A 13695-nucleotide genomic window follows, 5' to 3' on the forward strand; every position below is an offset into this window, starting at 1 on the left:
CAGTGTCTTACATATCAATCTTTCCGTCTTAGAAATTGGGTAAAAATAACAAAATTTTGACGAAGCTGGTTTTCTTCGAATATACTAAAAATTATTCACTTGACAGAGGTCATCAGCGTCATAACAACAAATGATTCCGAGAGGCATTTTCAATAATCACCACATACACATAATAACATTATTCTTAATCTGACCGCGCCTAAATCACGGTATAATTTAAAATCAAAACAGTATTTCGACTTAGGCCAGGATAGATATGTGTCCGACAGCTAACTTAAGCTTATACGAGTAGTCATGCCTAACTTGATATTCATTCAACGTTTTCAATTCGATCAATCTGAAGGCTGTTACCTTTATTAGTATAGCACCAACTGAAGAAAAACCTGACTAAACAGCAGCTTAAGTAAACATAATTGTTTCACTTATGTTTATTTAGTATAGTTCTTTCTCGAAAAGACTGAAAATTAATTAGAACACACACTTTTAGCGTCATATTTAATAGGCGGTGATTCACATTTTTGGAATCTGGATTCAAGGATCCGTAAAATAATAAAACTGTCATATTTTTATAGCTACGATTCTAAAGACACTCTCCCTGTCTACCTAGCAACCAGAACAAGTTACTTCCCGTGTGGTTTGCAAGTTAAAGAGATTATTGATTATATTTTGTTCAAACTTTAGATGGAGCCACTGTTACCATTAGTAACGAACACTGAAGGCCAATGACTTGAGAATTATTTATTTACTGCGTCTCTAAGAATTATCTAAGTGCTAAATGATTCAAGTAGGCATCTTCCTGTAAGTCTTACCAGAAGGGAAACTATCCCTATATCGATAGGAACTTTTGATGACCATATTGAGCTAGATTTGGTTAAGTTATGTTAAAAAGTCGATCCTAAGAAGGATCTCACTTGCTTAGAACGTCCGTTGTAATACCTACAGAGTGGAGGTCTTCCTCTTCTTCTCCTTCCTCCGGCGGGTACTGCGTCGAATACTTCTATTCAAATAACTATAAAACAAAATAGCGAGGGCAATGGGTGTCGGTGCTTGTAATGTCGTAGTCTCAAGCTGCTTTTGGACTGACTGAGTCATGACATTGCAAGCAGGCGTCATCCAGCGAAGACTGGAGTATTTCCTCATGATGGACCGCTTTATATGAAACCTAAGAAGAGGGTGAATGGCGGAATATAATATACATTACTAACGAAGTACCTGGCGGTAGATATAAAATGATCTCCGAAGTTAAAGCTCAATATGGAAACGAAACGTCGGTAGGAGACGAGACTGCTACCACCGGCGGGTGCAGCGTTATGACAAGCAGGGTCGCCAGCGGCCACACATTTACTGCAACGAGGGCAGGTTGCGGTGATTGTAATAACTACTACTGCCAAGCTAGCTCTACAGCTCATGTGTTCTCATGAAAGTCTAAGGACCCCGATATTTATGCGGCCAAGGATTGTCAATTCGGCACTATTCCTCGAAATTGCTTCAGGAATGTTTTATGCCTCTACAACAATAACAAAAAATGGTCTAGACTGGAGAAAGCGCTGTGAAGAAGAAAGAAGAGTGTCTACGCTCTCTTGAGCAGAAGACCGAGAGTTCCAACTCTGACTATAAGAGAAAGCCCCGAAAGATGTTTAAGCTATGAGAGACTGAAGGCTTAAGCGCGACACAAGACGGCTGTCGGTATATAGTATGTAGCCGACTCAAAGGCAAGTCCAACCAAAACGAAGAAAATGTGAAACCGTTAGCTTGGGCTAGAGAGGAGGTGAAAAAGAGCTGTGCGGATTTCGCCACAAGTATGGTGCAATGTGAATGCGAAGCGACGTCTGATCATGGTGTTTATCGACTCGAGTAACCCGATGGGATAGATGTCACAGAAGTAGTGGGAGATAGTGAAGGTGAAGCTATTGGAAGCCCTTTTCCTAAGGAAAAACTCAGAGCCAAATGCACACATGCCGATTATATAAGGATGTTACAGAATGGACGAAAACACGCCAGCTCTAAGTATTAGACGCAGTACCCGCCCTGGGAAGCAGAGGAAGGGGAAGTCATCCACTCCATTGGAAAGACTAGGTGTAGAAGGATCTGGTTTCGCTTGGAATCTCCAATTGACGCGACATTGCAAAAAAAAAAAAGAAACGACTGGCGCGCTGCTGTTAACTGGGCTATAACCGCGTAAGAAGAAGAAGCAGAAGTTACAGACTTCGGTTATAAGAACAAAACTGTTAAACTCAGTGGAATATGATTCGAGGTATCAAAATATGTAAATTACCGACATTTTTCATTGTTGAGTTTTATCTGTAAAATTTTATAAGATATTAAAAAATTCTTCTTCTTCTTTAGTTTTACTTAAAATCATCAATTTGCACCTTTTTAACAGCCATTCAACCGATGGAATACTTATGTATACAAGTGTATTCATATACTATTGAATAGCGGTAACTTGGCAACGACGTGTGGCGAAGCTAATGTAAAAGTTGTTGTGTGCCACGAAACTCGGAGATGTGTTAAAAATATTTACAAATTTTTTTTTTCAAATTAACACTTTTAATATGGAATAAAAGAGCAAATTAATATAACAACAAAAAGTAAACACACGCCAAAAAACAGCAACAATAAAAACTAGCAAATGTAACTACAGCGATCAAGTGTCAAATTGACTTTAAACTTTAGCTTTATTATCAGCGCGAGCGATTAGATTCGAGCTTAGCCTAAAAACAAACGAGAATTTGCGAGCGTCGAAAGCTTAAACATAATAAATTGTAGCTGTGTTGGCGAGGTAAAAATGCAGTTTACCGCTAATTACAAAAGCATACATACATATGTAATGATAAGCTAAAATATATATATCTGTGAGTTTATATATGCTATATATATATACAAGTATGCGTAATGTGCACTCACCTCATATCCTTTGAGGCGATAGGCCTGGTCCAGGCGCACCATATAGACGAGCGCCAACGGCAGCAGCGAGATAGCGACGAAAATGAATAAACATCGCCGGATGGCGCGCCAATATGGGTTATTAAATCTCATTTATTTAACCGACGCTGGCCGCGATGACACTACAACGCCAGTTGTTGTTTGCTGTTGTTGTTACCGCTTCTTTGATATGAATTGCACAACATGCGTTATGATTTCCTTGTAACACCGTTATTGCTTGTGTTTTGCGGGTATATCTTTATGCGCTCTTTCTTCTATTTCCTAGTTGCTACGAACACGCTATGGACAATAGCTGAAAAGCAAGATAATCACAATTAAATTCATGAATTGCGGCGAAATGCAAGCAACAGCCAACTTTGGCTTGTGCACTCATTGAACCCAAAGCGCATAGACAGCTGCGAATATGTGGAGGAAAAATCACAAAAAAATGTGCGAAATCATGAATTATTAAACTTGCTGCTTGGTGCCGCACCATGGATAAAAAGATTCGAAACTCATCTATTTGCTTGTTGACAAAGCCTATGATCTCGTCATTTTCTTTTTAGCAGCACTGAAAGACTTGTGACACTTGTGAGATCAGTGAATTTGATTTTGAATTTCACGTATAGTTTATTTTTAAGAAAAAGCGGGTATTTTGTCTCAGAGTATTATTTTACTTAGCAGAATCAAAAGTCAACGTATATACTACTATGAGCAAAAAAAGACTAAAATAGAATTTCTTGTTGACAGCTTGGTCGGTCGGAAGAAATCCGGAGTGCACCACACTTTGACAATCGAAGAAAGCTGTAAACATAACCTTAATTTTTGATTTGCTTTAACGTGGTTTTTCCGCTTCGGGTCACCTTTGCCACGATATACGGCCGATTGATCGTCTGTTTTCGTATCGTAAGCATAAATTCAAGACTCATACCAATAGACGAAAAAACATTGTTTCACGGACGTTAATGCGACGACGGTTTTTCCAAAAAATTTAGTGATTTTGGAACCATTCGCGCTTTCACTTTTCTTAAGCTCAAATGATCATTCAAAATGATTTTCACTGTTCCTTCCAATATTTCAGCGATATCAGTAAGATCTTAGACTGTTGATCGTCGATTCTCAAGCACTAATTGCTTTATTTTATTGGCGTGTTGATCAATATACACTATATGTATGTATGTACATATAATAATTTTTGATTTTCCATTTGACTTGAAACCGTTCGGATTGTTCAAAATGTATAACTTTTTAATGAGGGAGGATTGGCTTGAGGGAGGGTTTTTTGTTTGTCAATCACTAACATTGGAGGGGGTGAGAGTTGAAAAAAAATCAAAATTTTTTTTTGAAGCACCCTAATGTGGATATTACAAGAAAAACAATGCATTTATAATTTATTTTATTTTTGGCTTTCTCACATTTATAGCAAAACTAGGCACTAACTTTCGCACTTTATTTTAAACTTTGTCCGCTAAGCACAGTTTGGGGACAAAAGCTTTGACTAGTATTATTATTATACGAGTATATAGTAAATGTTATATTTTTAGTGGCGAGTTCTCTTTGTGTGCTGCTATATTGTTTATACACAACTAATTTTAATTTCATAGTTAATTTTGCTTCTAACTTTGTTATATTTTAGTTGTTGTATTTTATTTTATTTTATTTAATTTTTTGGTTTATTTTTAATTTTTATTTTATTGTTGGTATTTTATTTTTGCATGCACTTTAACTTTTGCTTTGACATTTGGGTCGAAAATTGTGTCGCCGATTTTGCTCACGTGCAGCATTTTCCATGCATATACAATACTAACATTTATTTTATTTTTTTTTTTGCATGTATGGCATACATCTGCAGCTGCACATTTGTTGGTATACTCGGTAAATTATTTGATATTTCGCAGAGTATGGGAACAGCGATCCCGCTTTTGTAACTAAATACTCAAGCAGCAAACGGCTTGTTATTGATTATGGAAAGGTATATGCACTTACATATATACGAAATTAATTATCGGAAATAAAAGTAGTGCAGCTGGCAATAAGGTAAATATGCCACACGACATTTCTAGTGGATGTGCATGTGCATGCATACATATTTAAATATTAATATGCATATATATATGTATGTATACAAATTGTAGATATGCACGGTTCTTTTCCTTGGTTTATGTTTGCACATAGTTATAGGTATACATACATATATTATATGTATGTATGTATGTACCTACCAAGTATATACACAGCTTTAAGCTTTTGTATAAAAAAATTATTTTTTTTATGTTTTTCCCACACACACAAGCACATTAGTGTCAGTTTCAATCACCTGCCTGCACTTCTTGCAAATTTTTTCAATTCTTTTCCTGATTTTTTTCTTTTGCACACTTTTTAGCTTTTTCTATACACATTTATTTACATATTACACATATTTGCAGCTAAATACATATGTATAACACATTTCACATACATATACACATACATACTTATGTACATATTAAATTTCTATTTTTCTTTGCTTGCAAAAATGTTCGCCGCAATTATGTTGCTTATGCTCACAACCGCTTTCAAACGACTGATTATCCTTCGCCTAACTCACACAACGGAAGCGGAAGAATATTATGTAAAAGCTAGCGCAAAGGTAAAGAAATGCTCAGCAAACAACCATCAAAATTATGAAAACATACATTTTATTGATTTTTTACTTGCCAACGCTGGCGTTTGACAGCCAACCTAGACGCGGCGCGATTCACAAACAAATACACACACACATATACATACATACATAGCTGATTCTTTGCTTGCACAACTTTTACAGTTAGCAGCCGAAATCAATTCACTTGGCTACGTTTGAGCCAGTTGGTACGCAGCTGAGCGCACAGCGCTTCCATTCATTAATAAAACGGGGACAGTGGCAGCGCCGGAATGGTCAATATTCGGTAATTTATTTTCCGAGTAAACACACTTAAGAAAACAATTGAAAATAAATACAAATGTTTTATTTTTGATCTTTTTATTTTTGTGTGCTTTTTTGTTGTTGTTTTTTTGTTTTTTTTTTTTGCATGCACGCACTTGTACTCGTATTATCTTCAGCGCTGCCTGCCAGCGAGTGGGAGGACTCACTGCGGTGGAAGGTTGTTTTGTATTTTTGTTGTGCGCTTGTTGTTATAAATAAAAATAACTGTATGTGTATGTATAAAAATAAATCTATCGAATTCTATTTGACATTATTTATTAGCCGCTACTGCTGGGCATTTGTCGTCATTGCTTTCGTGCTGGCACCAATAAGTATACATACGTATGTACATATATGTAATGTATATGTGTGTGTGTGCTTATATTGACTTAGTTGTTTCATCTCATTGCCTTTACATACATAGTGTATGTACTTATTTACATACTTATGTACATATCTATCGAATTCGTTGCAGCGAAAATAGCCATCGGCCTACTGCCGCCACCACTTGGCAGTCGAAAAATTTAGCCTGTGTTCGAGAGATTGCCTATCTGCCACTCCGCTGCGATGTCGCATGAGCTATTTTCGCAAACGGGAGCGCACTGCATATGCTAATTCGCAAAACCTATATATATACATACTTATATATAAGTATCTATACATCTGTTTGTCATCTGCGTGTGCTTCAGTTTCCTTCTCTGCGATTGCTTCAATTATTTATCATTAAAAAATTCAAAATAATTAAAACGATCGCTCAAATCCCAACACAAAGCCGGTAGTTACACTCGCATTCACATATCTATGTATATACGTGAACAATAACACGTATGTACATGGAGTTGTGTGTAAATTTGTAAGCTTGTCGCATATTAGCAATGAATTGATTTGTAGGAATATACAGTGTCGTGCATTCGCATGGAAACGGCAAGTGTAGTTGGTGTCTAGCAACCCAATAATATTGGTGTTTATAGGAAATGTTGCGTTGTTAACACACACTTTAATGTTGTTCTTGGGACATACAAATTTTGTTGCTAAGAGAGTGGATGAGAATTTCGAAAATTATTTGTGAGTAAAAAATTTAACTGTTTTCTGCTACTAACAGCATTTTTGACGGTATTTTATTTTAATTTTTACTCTTCAGGTATTTTTTATTATTTATTTTTTAACTTATATATATATGTATATATTTTTTAAATTTAATTTTATTTTTTTTTCTTTAATTCAGCATGTAAAATTTTAATTTAAAATCACTTTCATCGTTTTCGCTAAATTTATGCTTTATTTTGCACTTTTCCATAAATCAGAGGTATTTAATTTAAAAAAAAATAAAAACAAATACGAAACTTCGCCTGTTAATGTAATAAGAAACACAGTAAACATAATTAAAAAAAAAATATTTTAGTCGAGAATTTTTTCTGATACGATTAAAGCCGAAATTACTGCAGCAGTGATGGATCCGTTTGATATTGCATACAACTTGATGTTTTTTTTTCAATTTTTTTTTTAAACGTTTTTCGAAACCTTTTACAAAGTTTTTTAGTAGAAATTTTTTTCAGATACGATTAAAATCAGAATTACTGCAGCAGTAAAGGACCCATTTTTGGGCTGTAAGAGATTACATATCTCGATTTTTTTCAAAATTTTTTTCAAAACCTTTTACAAACTTTTTTTAAATCATTTTTTAAAACATTATTCAAAACTTGTTTTAAAATATTTTTCAAAACTTTTTTCAAATTTTATTTTCAAATTTTTGCTGTGTATTCTGAAAATATGTTTATCCCCAAAATTTGAAAACATTGCTGTTGTAGTTTCTATTCTTGATAAGCTAAAAGACATGTTTTAGTAAGAGCTCGAGAAATAAAATCAAAAGTCTGATTTTGTCTATAAATACCGTTAGCTACTATTTACATATATTAAGCCACTGTGCTATTAGGATTTGTTAAACACAAAATAAAAATTATGTTTGAATTGCTAAAAAATCTGCCCGCAAATTAATAGTTTATTTAAATACACTTTTTGAAATATGTAGCAATAGAAATATTATATTTTCGCTTTAAATTGCAAATTGTTATAAAAAACAATAAAATATTAAATATTTGTTGATATTAAATACATATAAAACATTTATGATTTTATTTATAATATCTTGTTTTTATGAGGTTTTAATTTTTAAACACAAAAGTTATTATTTAAATTTAAAAGAAATTTAAAATTATTTTTTAACGGCAATTAAATCAAAAATAAAAATATTATTTCACTTATTTCTTTAAATTGAAAAAGAAAAGAAAATAATTACGCTTTTTATGTTTTTTCTTAACAGATTTTAGGTATAAAATTTATTATTTAATGGCAAAAATCAATAATTTGTCTTATGATTCTTTAAATTTAAAAAGTAAAAAAACGAACTGCGCTTTTTATGATTTTCTTAACATATTTTGAATTTTAAACAAAAAGATTTTTATCTAAATTTAAAAGAAAATTAAAAATTATTATTTAATATGAACAAAAAACAGCAAAATATTTTTTTTATAAATTAAAAAAGTAAAAAAAGAACTATTTACGCATTTTATGGTTTTTTTAACATATTTTAATTTAAAACGCAAAAGTTATTATTTAAATAAAAGAAAAATTAAAGCTATTATTTATGGCAAAAAAAATCAACAAAATAATGTTTTATATTTTCGTTAAATTACAAGTTAAAAATGCAATAATTATGATTTTTGTTAACAGACTTTAATTTTAAACACAAACTTTTTAATAAAAAATTAAGTATATATAAATTTACATAGTTATTAATAAAAATTTGTTTCTCAAAATCTTAATAAATATGAAAACTTATTATATAAATGGCAAAAAACAAAAAAGACATTTTTTTATTTATATTTTATTTCGTTTAAAATCAGATAAATCATTTTATATACAAGTATATACATTTTTTTATTTAAAAGGTTAAAAAAAGCAATTAAAGCAATTAAGCCTTAAACTAATTATTAAAAATTTTAAATACTGTTTTTAGTTCTCAAAAACTTATAAAAAAATTAAAATTTATTTTTAAAATGCCAAAAATTCTCACAAATTATTTTTTTTTTTCATTTTTGCTTTTTGATTTTTTTACTAGATTTTTATTTTTAAACGTAAAAGTTAATATTAAAAATTTAATAAGACCTTGTTTCATATTTAAATTTTATAAAAAATTTAAATTTATTTTTAAAATGCCAAAAAACTTCACACATTTTTTTTTCATATTTTATTTGATTATTTAACAGATATTTATTTTTAAACACAAAAATTAATTTAAAAAATTTTGAAGAACATTTTTCATATTCAAAATATTTATATAGGAAAAGCCAAATAATCTAACAAATTAATTTTTTGAATTTATTTTTTGATATTTTTACTAGATTTTTGCAAGCGGAAAGCCGTTTTTCATACTCAAAATTACATAAAAAAATTAAAATTTATTTTTAAAATGTTAAAAAAAATTTGCAAAATATTTTTTTTTTTATTTTTATATTTTATTTAATTTCATTTTAAATTTTTATAATTAATTTCGTTATTTTCTTAATAATAATAAACTTTTTTATTATTGCGAAAATAAAAAAAAATAAAAAATGATATTCAATATATGTATAAGAAATAAATTAAATATAAGCACGGAAGCTGTATAAGTTATTAAAAAAAACACTTCTTAAATATTTAAATATTTAGCACAACTAGCATTAACTTATATGTATGTAAGTATATCGACACAAAACTGCTATGTATATACAGTATGTTTTAAGTTACAGCATAAGCTCTTGTTCGAATTAAAAAGTTTCAAATATTTGGATATTCTCAATTAAGCAAAGTATTATATTTTAAATTAATCGATTTATTGCCTACACACACATGTAAATACATATGCACAATAACAGAACAGACTGTTTGTTTCAAAATTGATTTTCGTGTAAGTACATACATATGTACATACATATGTAGCATAAGTAGTATGTAGCGAATAGCACTTGGTCGTATTTGGCCAAAATCCCCAAAAATGAAAGAAACATAAAATACAATGAAAAAAACAACGGAATGCACACTCGTAAGAGGCAAGAAAACACAATCAATAAAATATGCTCATATTCGTTTTTTTTCTGCTACACTGCTGCTACAACAACCTGCGGTGAATTATTTTGCAAATAACTTTTTTCAACATTTCTATTCTGATTTATGAATTATTAATTTTTCACATAAAAATTTCGCACACACACACGCACGCATATTTCTTTGTTGATTTTCTATAAATTTGAAGCGCTTACTTTTAGGCTTTAATTGTGATGTTGTTGTGCACCTTTAACACAATATCTTGTTGTTATTATTGGGTTTGTGTTTTTCTATTAATGAATAAATTAATTTTCAACTTTGCTATGCGCGCTCTGCAAAACGCTCGCGCTAGTGTGAAAGTGTACTGAATCGAAATTAGTGCGAGTACTTTTGGCAAAGCCAGCAAATGCCAACAGCCGCTGCGCCGCAGTGAGTGCCGCACAAACAAACATACGCGTTCGTACACATGTGCTTCTGCCTGTGTATATGTGTGTGTGTGTGTTTGTATGTGGCGTCAGTGCCAACTAACAAATGCCGCATATATAAGCAGCAAAAAACAACAACAGAAACAACTACCCAACGGACGTGCCAGCTCTGGCTACAGTAGCAAAAGCGCGCAAATCTCACAAAAGCAGCAACGACAAGCCCACTACCGCGCCGCCGCCGCTCTCCGCCGCGTCCACGCGCCATTAGCGTTCATCCCCGGCGGCAAGGTGGCAGTGTTAGTTGACTGCTCCACAAAGCTTCAGCTTCAGCTGAAATGTGCGCAGCTCCAGCACACATGTAACCCACAAGTGTAGCTTCCACACCCCGTCGAACCCTACTCGCCCTCAGCTGCGCTGTCTTCATTGATTGGCAGTTGGCGATAATTAAATTCTAGTTGAGCTTATAATTTGTAATTGTTCGCCACTTTATATTAGCACTTGCTGGATAATATTAATTCGCAATAAATTTGTTTAGAAAAATGCTTCGCAAATTATTGGCAACGACTCTCCCCCACTCACTATAAACAAGTTTGTACAAAGCTTTCTTTTTCAACCCCTAAAAATTGTAGAACGCATGTTTGGTAACTTCAAATTGTTGTTGCGTTTGTTGTTGTTTGATAAAGGAGCAGCACCTCTTATCAGCAATCGGTGTCCACTCTCCGTCATTATGCTCTTGTGAGCCGCCGACTTCATTTCATGCTCTTTGTCTCTCTGCTGCGCCTGATGGAGCACAATTTGTCCATATTCTCTCTCGGCGCCGCCTCTTAGCTTACACATGCGTGGTGTATTTCCGTGGTTCACACTTTCTTTGTATTAGTAATTGTTTACAAAGGCCAAAGCTTCCGCTTTATTTGTAAACAAACGGGTCTCAAGTCGCAGAAATCAAAGATTTTGCAATGCAAAGCGACAGCAGAAGGTAAATGCATGAACATATGTCATATACATACTCGTACATATGTACTGAAATTGATTTGTGTTACAATATTATTAATAAATTTACGTCACCTGGTCCACATTATAGTATAAAGCTTTATCTCGCAGCGACTGGCTTTAGGAAGTAGCTAGATCCATAGATCAATCTGAGCCATGTTGTTATTGTTGTAATGTTATTGTTATAATCCCGTTAGTAAGGTTCAATTCGGTTGTCATCAAAGACAGAAAACGCGGAGGTTCGACGGAGTCGCACCATAGGGTGAGAGCTGTCGGATGAGTGTGAGTCAATGAGCATTGCAATTCCCACAACAGCCGGCTCTATGTTATTAGTATTGACCCGGAATTTATCAGGTCAAGGGACGTTATTTCGACGATTTAATAGATCAGTAATATTTAGTATTTTGCAGGATGGAGCCATGTGTAGGAGTTCACGGCAGTGAGGAGAGTTCTAGAACCGCTATTCACTTGGGAGTGGCCAAAAACGATTATTTTACATATGTATAGCTCAAGCAGCTCACAACTTCTTAGACCAAGAGTCTACTGGATAGCCAAAAAACATCCATTCGAAGGCAAGCTAAAGTGAGAAGGCGAATCATCCCCTCCCCGGGGTTGCGCGCTGGGTTTGGGACCCGCCACGTAAAACACCCTACCAATTAAAAGGAAACAATAGCTTCGGATATCTAATACTCTAATATACTAATACGGCTGTGTAAACTCACGTTCGATACCAAACGACGTTACAGACAAGGCGACTTCCTATCGTGCGAACAGTCGTCGCGCTCGCAACTTCGCTCCCATGTCACTGAAGACAGTCATAACTTTTAAGTTGGAGATATTTTCGTCTATCTTGGAACCAGTATCAACACCAACAACAATTTGAGCCTCGAGATCCAACGCAGAACAACTCTTGCCAACAGGTGCTACTTCGGACTGAGTAGGAAATTGAGAAGTAAAGTCCTCTCTCGACGAACAACAACAAAACTGTATAAGAGGAAGAGGAAGACCTCCTTTGCTAAAAGAAGAAAGGATAGGCGCTCATTTGTTAACTCGGCTATGTCTCTGTCTCTTAATGGATAAACTTTGGAGATTTTGTCTGCAAGCTCATACTCTGAAAAACACTCAACTTGCTAAACAATTTCAACAGCACACGAGGTCTCCATAGAATCTTCCTCGGCCTCACCCAACTCGTTTTACGATGCAGACTAAGTCTAATATCGGCCTCAGACTTGTAGGTTTTCATCTTCATAAATTCATAATTTATCTTCCCGCAACTTTTCAGCAGCGTTCGTTGGACTCTTTTGCTAGGAACAGATGGTTCTGCATTGTGACCCTTTTGATATCCACACCACATTCTGCTACGAGGTCTTCGAATGGCTTAACGTATTTCCACTCCTTCCTAGCCAGATTCGGCTTACAGGCTCTAATGAGCTGCATTATCTGGTCCTGCTGCGATGGTGTAGCCGGGATTCAGACCATTGCCCTTAGCCTGGACGGGATATCTTTTTTGTTCACCGCCAGCCTAGCTTTGGGGTACACCTCCCCTACCTTGGCTATTGCGGCTTTGTTAAGTTCGTGTGTATCAGGCGGCATCTGTGCATGATGGTGGCTGACCCGGATTGCTTAGTGGCATCTTCAGCGCCACGATTAGCAGCGTTGCTTGCACCTATTTCCATTTTTGCTCTGGGAATTTTATCTTCGGGATTTCTCTCATCCAAAATAGGAATGATAATATGGTTCCGGGTCATATCAGTAAATGATTTAGCAGGTGACGTACCGTTCGTCTTCGGCTTTTTAGCTGATGGCTTAGCTGAACTTGCTTGCGGTTAAAACTTAAAGTTGGATATAGCCCTGGCCCTGGAGCTTCTTTGTAAGCTCCTCATTGGTTGGCGGTTTCAGTTATATCCTTTTAAGCAGGATCCTCAGGTCCCAGGTATACGTATCTATAAGCTCCGTCCCAGACTGAATTTTTATGCCCGCCATCGGGCATAGTGTCGAGTTGACAGTCCTTGGCCGGATAAAATTCCGGCTCCGTTTCGGTTACTTAAACCTGACAGGAAATACTACATACCTTTATCTCACAACTTGGGGATCCCCGATGGAACTTAACATAGCCAAAACCAGTATGTGCAATTGCACAACGCAATCACGTTTTTTTGAATATTTCGGGACAGGCTTAGCATAACAGAGCTGTAGAACTTGGATAATATTGCTTAAACAGAGTGTTTGCTGCTGTAGTTTCAAAATTTTAAAAAATAATTTTGAAGAATGTTACGTAACTTATACGGTAATTCTCTGACATGTAAAAATTCGGTTCCATAGATTTAA

General features: G+C 34.3%; 1 protein-coding gene across 5 annotated transcripts in view; it reads right to left on the reverse strand.

Annotated features, from left to right (window-relative positions):
• Positions 1 to 10300, reverse strand: part of LOC120777181 (carbohydrate sulfotransferase 9) — a 31929-nt gene extending 21629 nt beyond the window's left edge. For 2 of the 5 annotated variants that reach the window (XM_040108344.1, XM_040108340.1), the window contains exons 1-2: positions 10168 to 10300; positions 2908 to 3238 (exon numbers count right to left, since the gene is read on the reverse strand). In XM_040108344.1, the coding sequence (XP_039964278.1) occupies positions 2908 to 3039 (132 nt within the window). In that variant the 5' untranslated portion in view covers positions 3040 to 3238; positions 10168 to 10300. Of the gene's footprint in view, positions 1 to 2907; positions 3239 to 5147; positions 5313 to 5395; positions 5515 to 10167 lie in introns of those variants that run through there. The other 3 variants (XM_040108342.1, XM_040108343.1, XM_040108341.1) reach the window with 3 other exon arrangements.
• Between the last annotated feature and the right edge of the window lie 3395 nt (positions 10301 to 13695).

The sequence above is a fragment of the Bactrocera tryoni genome, chromosome 5 (assembly GCF_016617805.1).
Source record: "Bactrocera tryoni isolate S06 chromosome 5, CSIRO_BtryS06_freeze2, whole genome shotgun sequence".
Taxonomy (NCBI): domain Eukaryota; kingdom Metazoa; phylum Arthropoda; class Insecta; order Diptera; family Tephritidae; genus Bactrocera; species Bactrocera tryoni.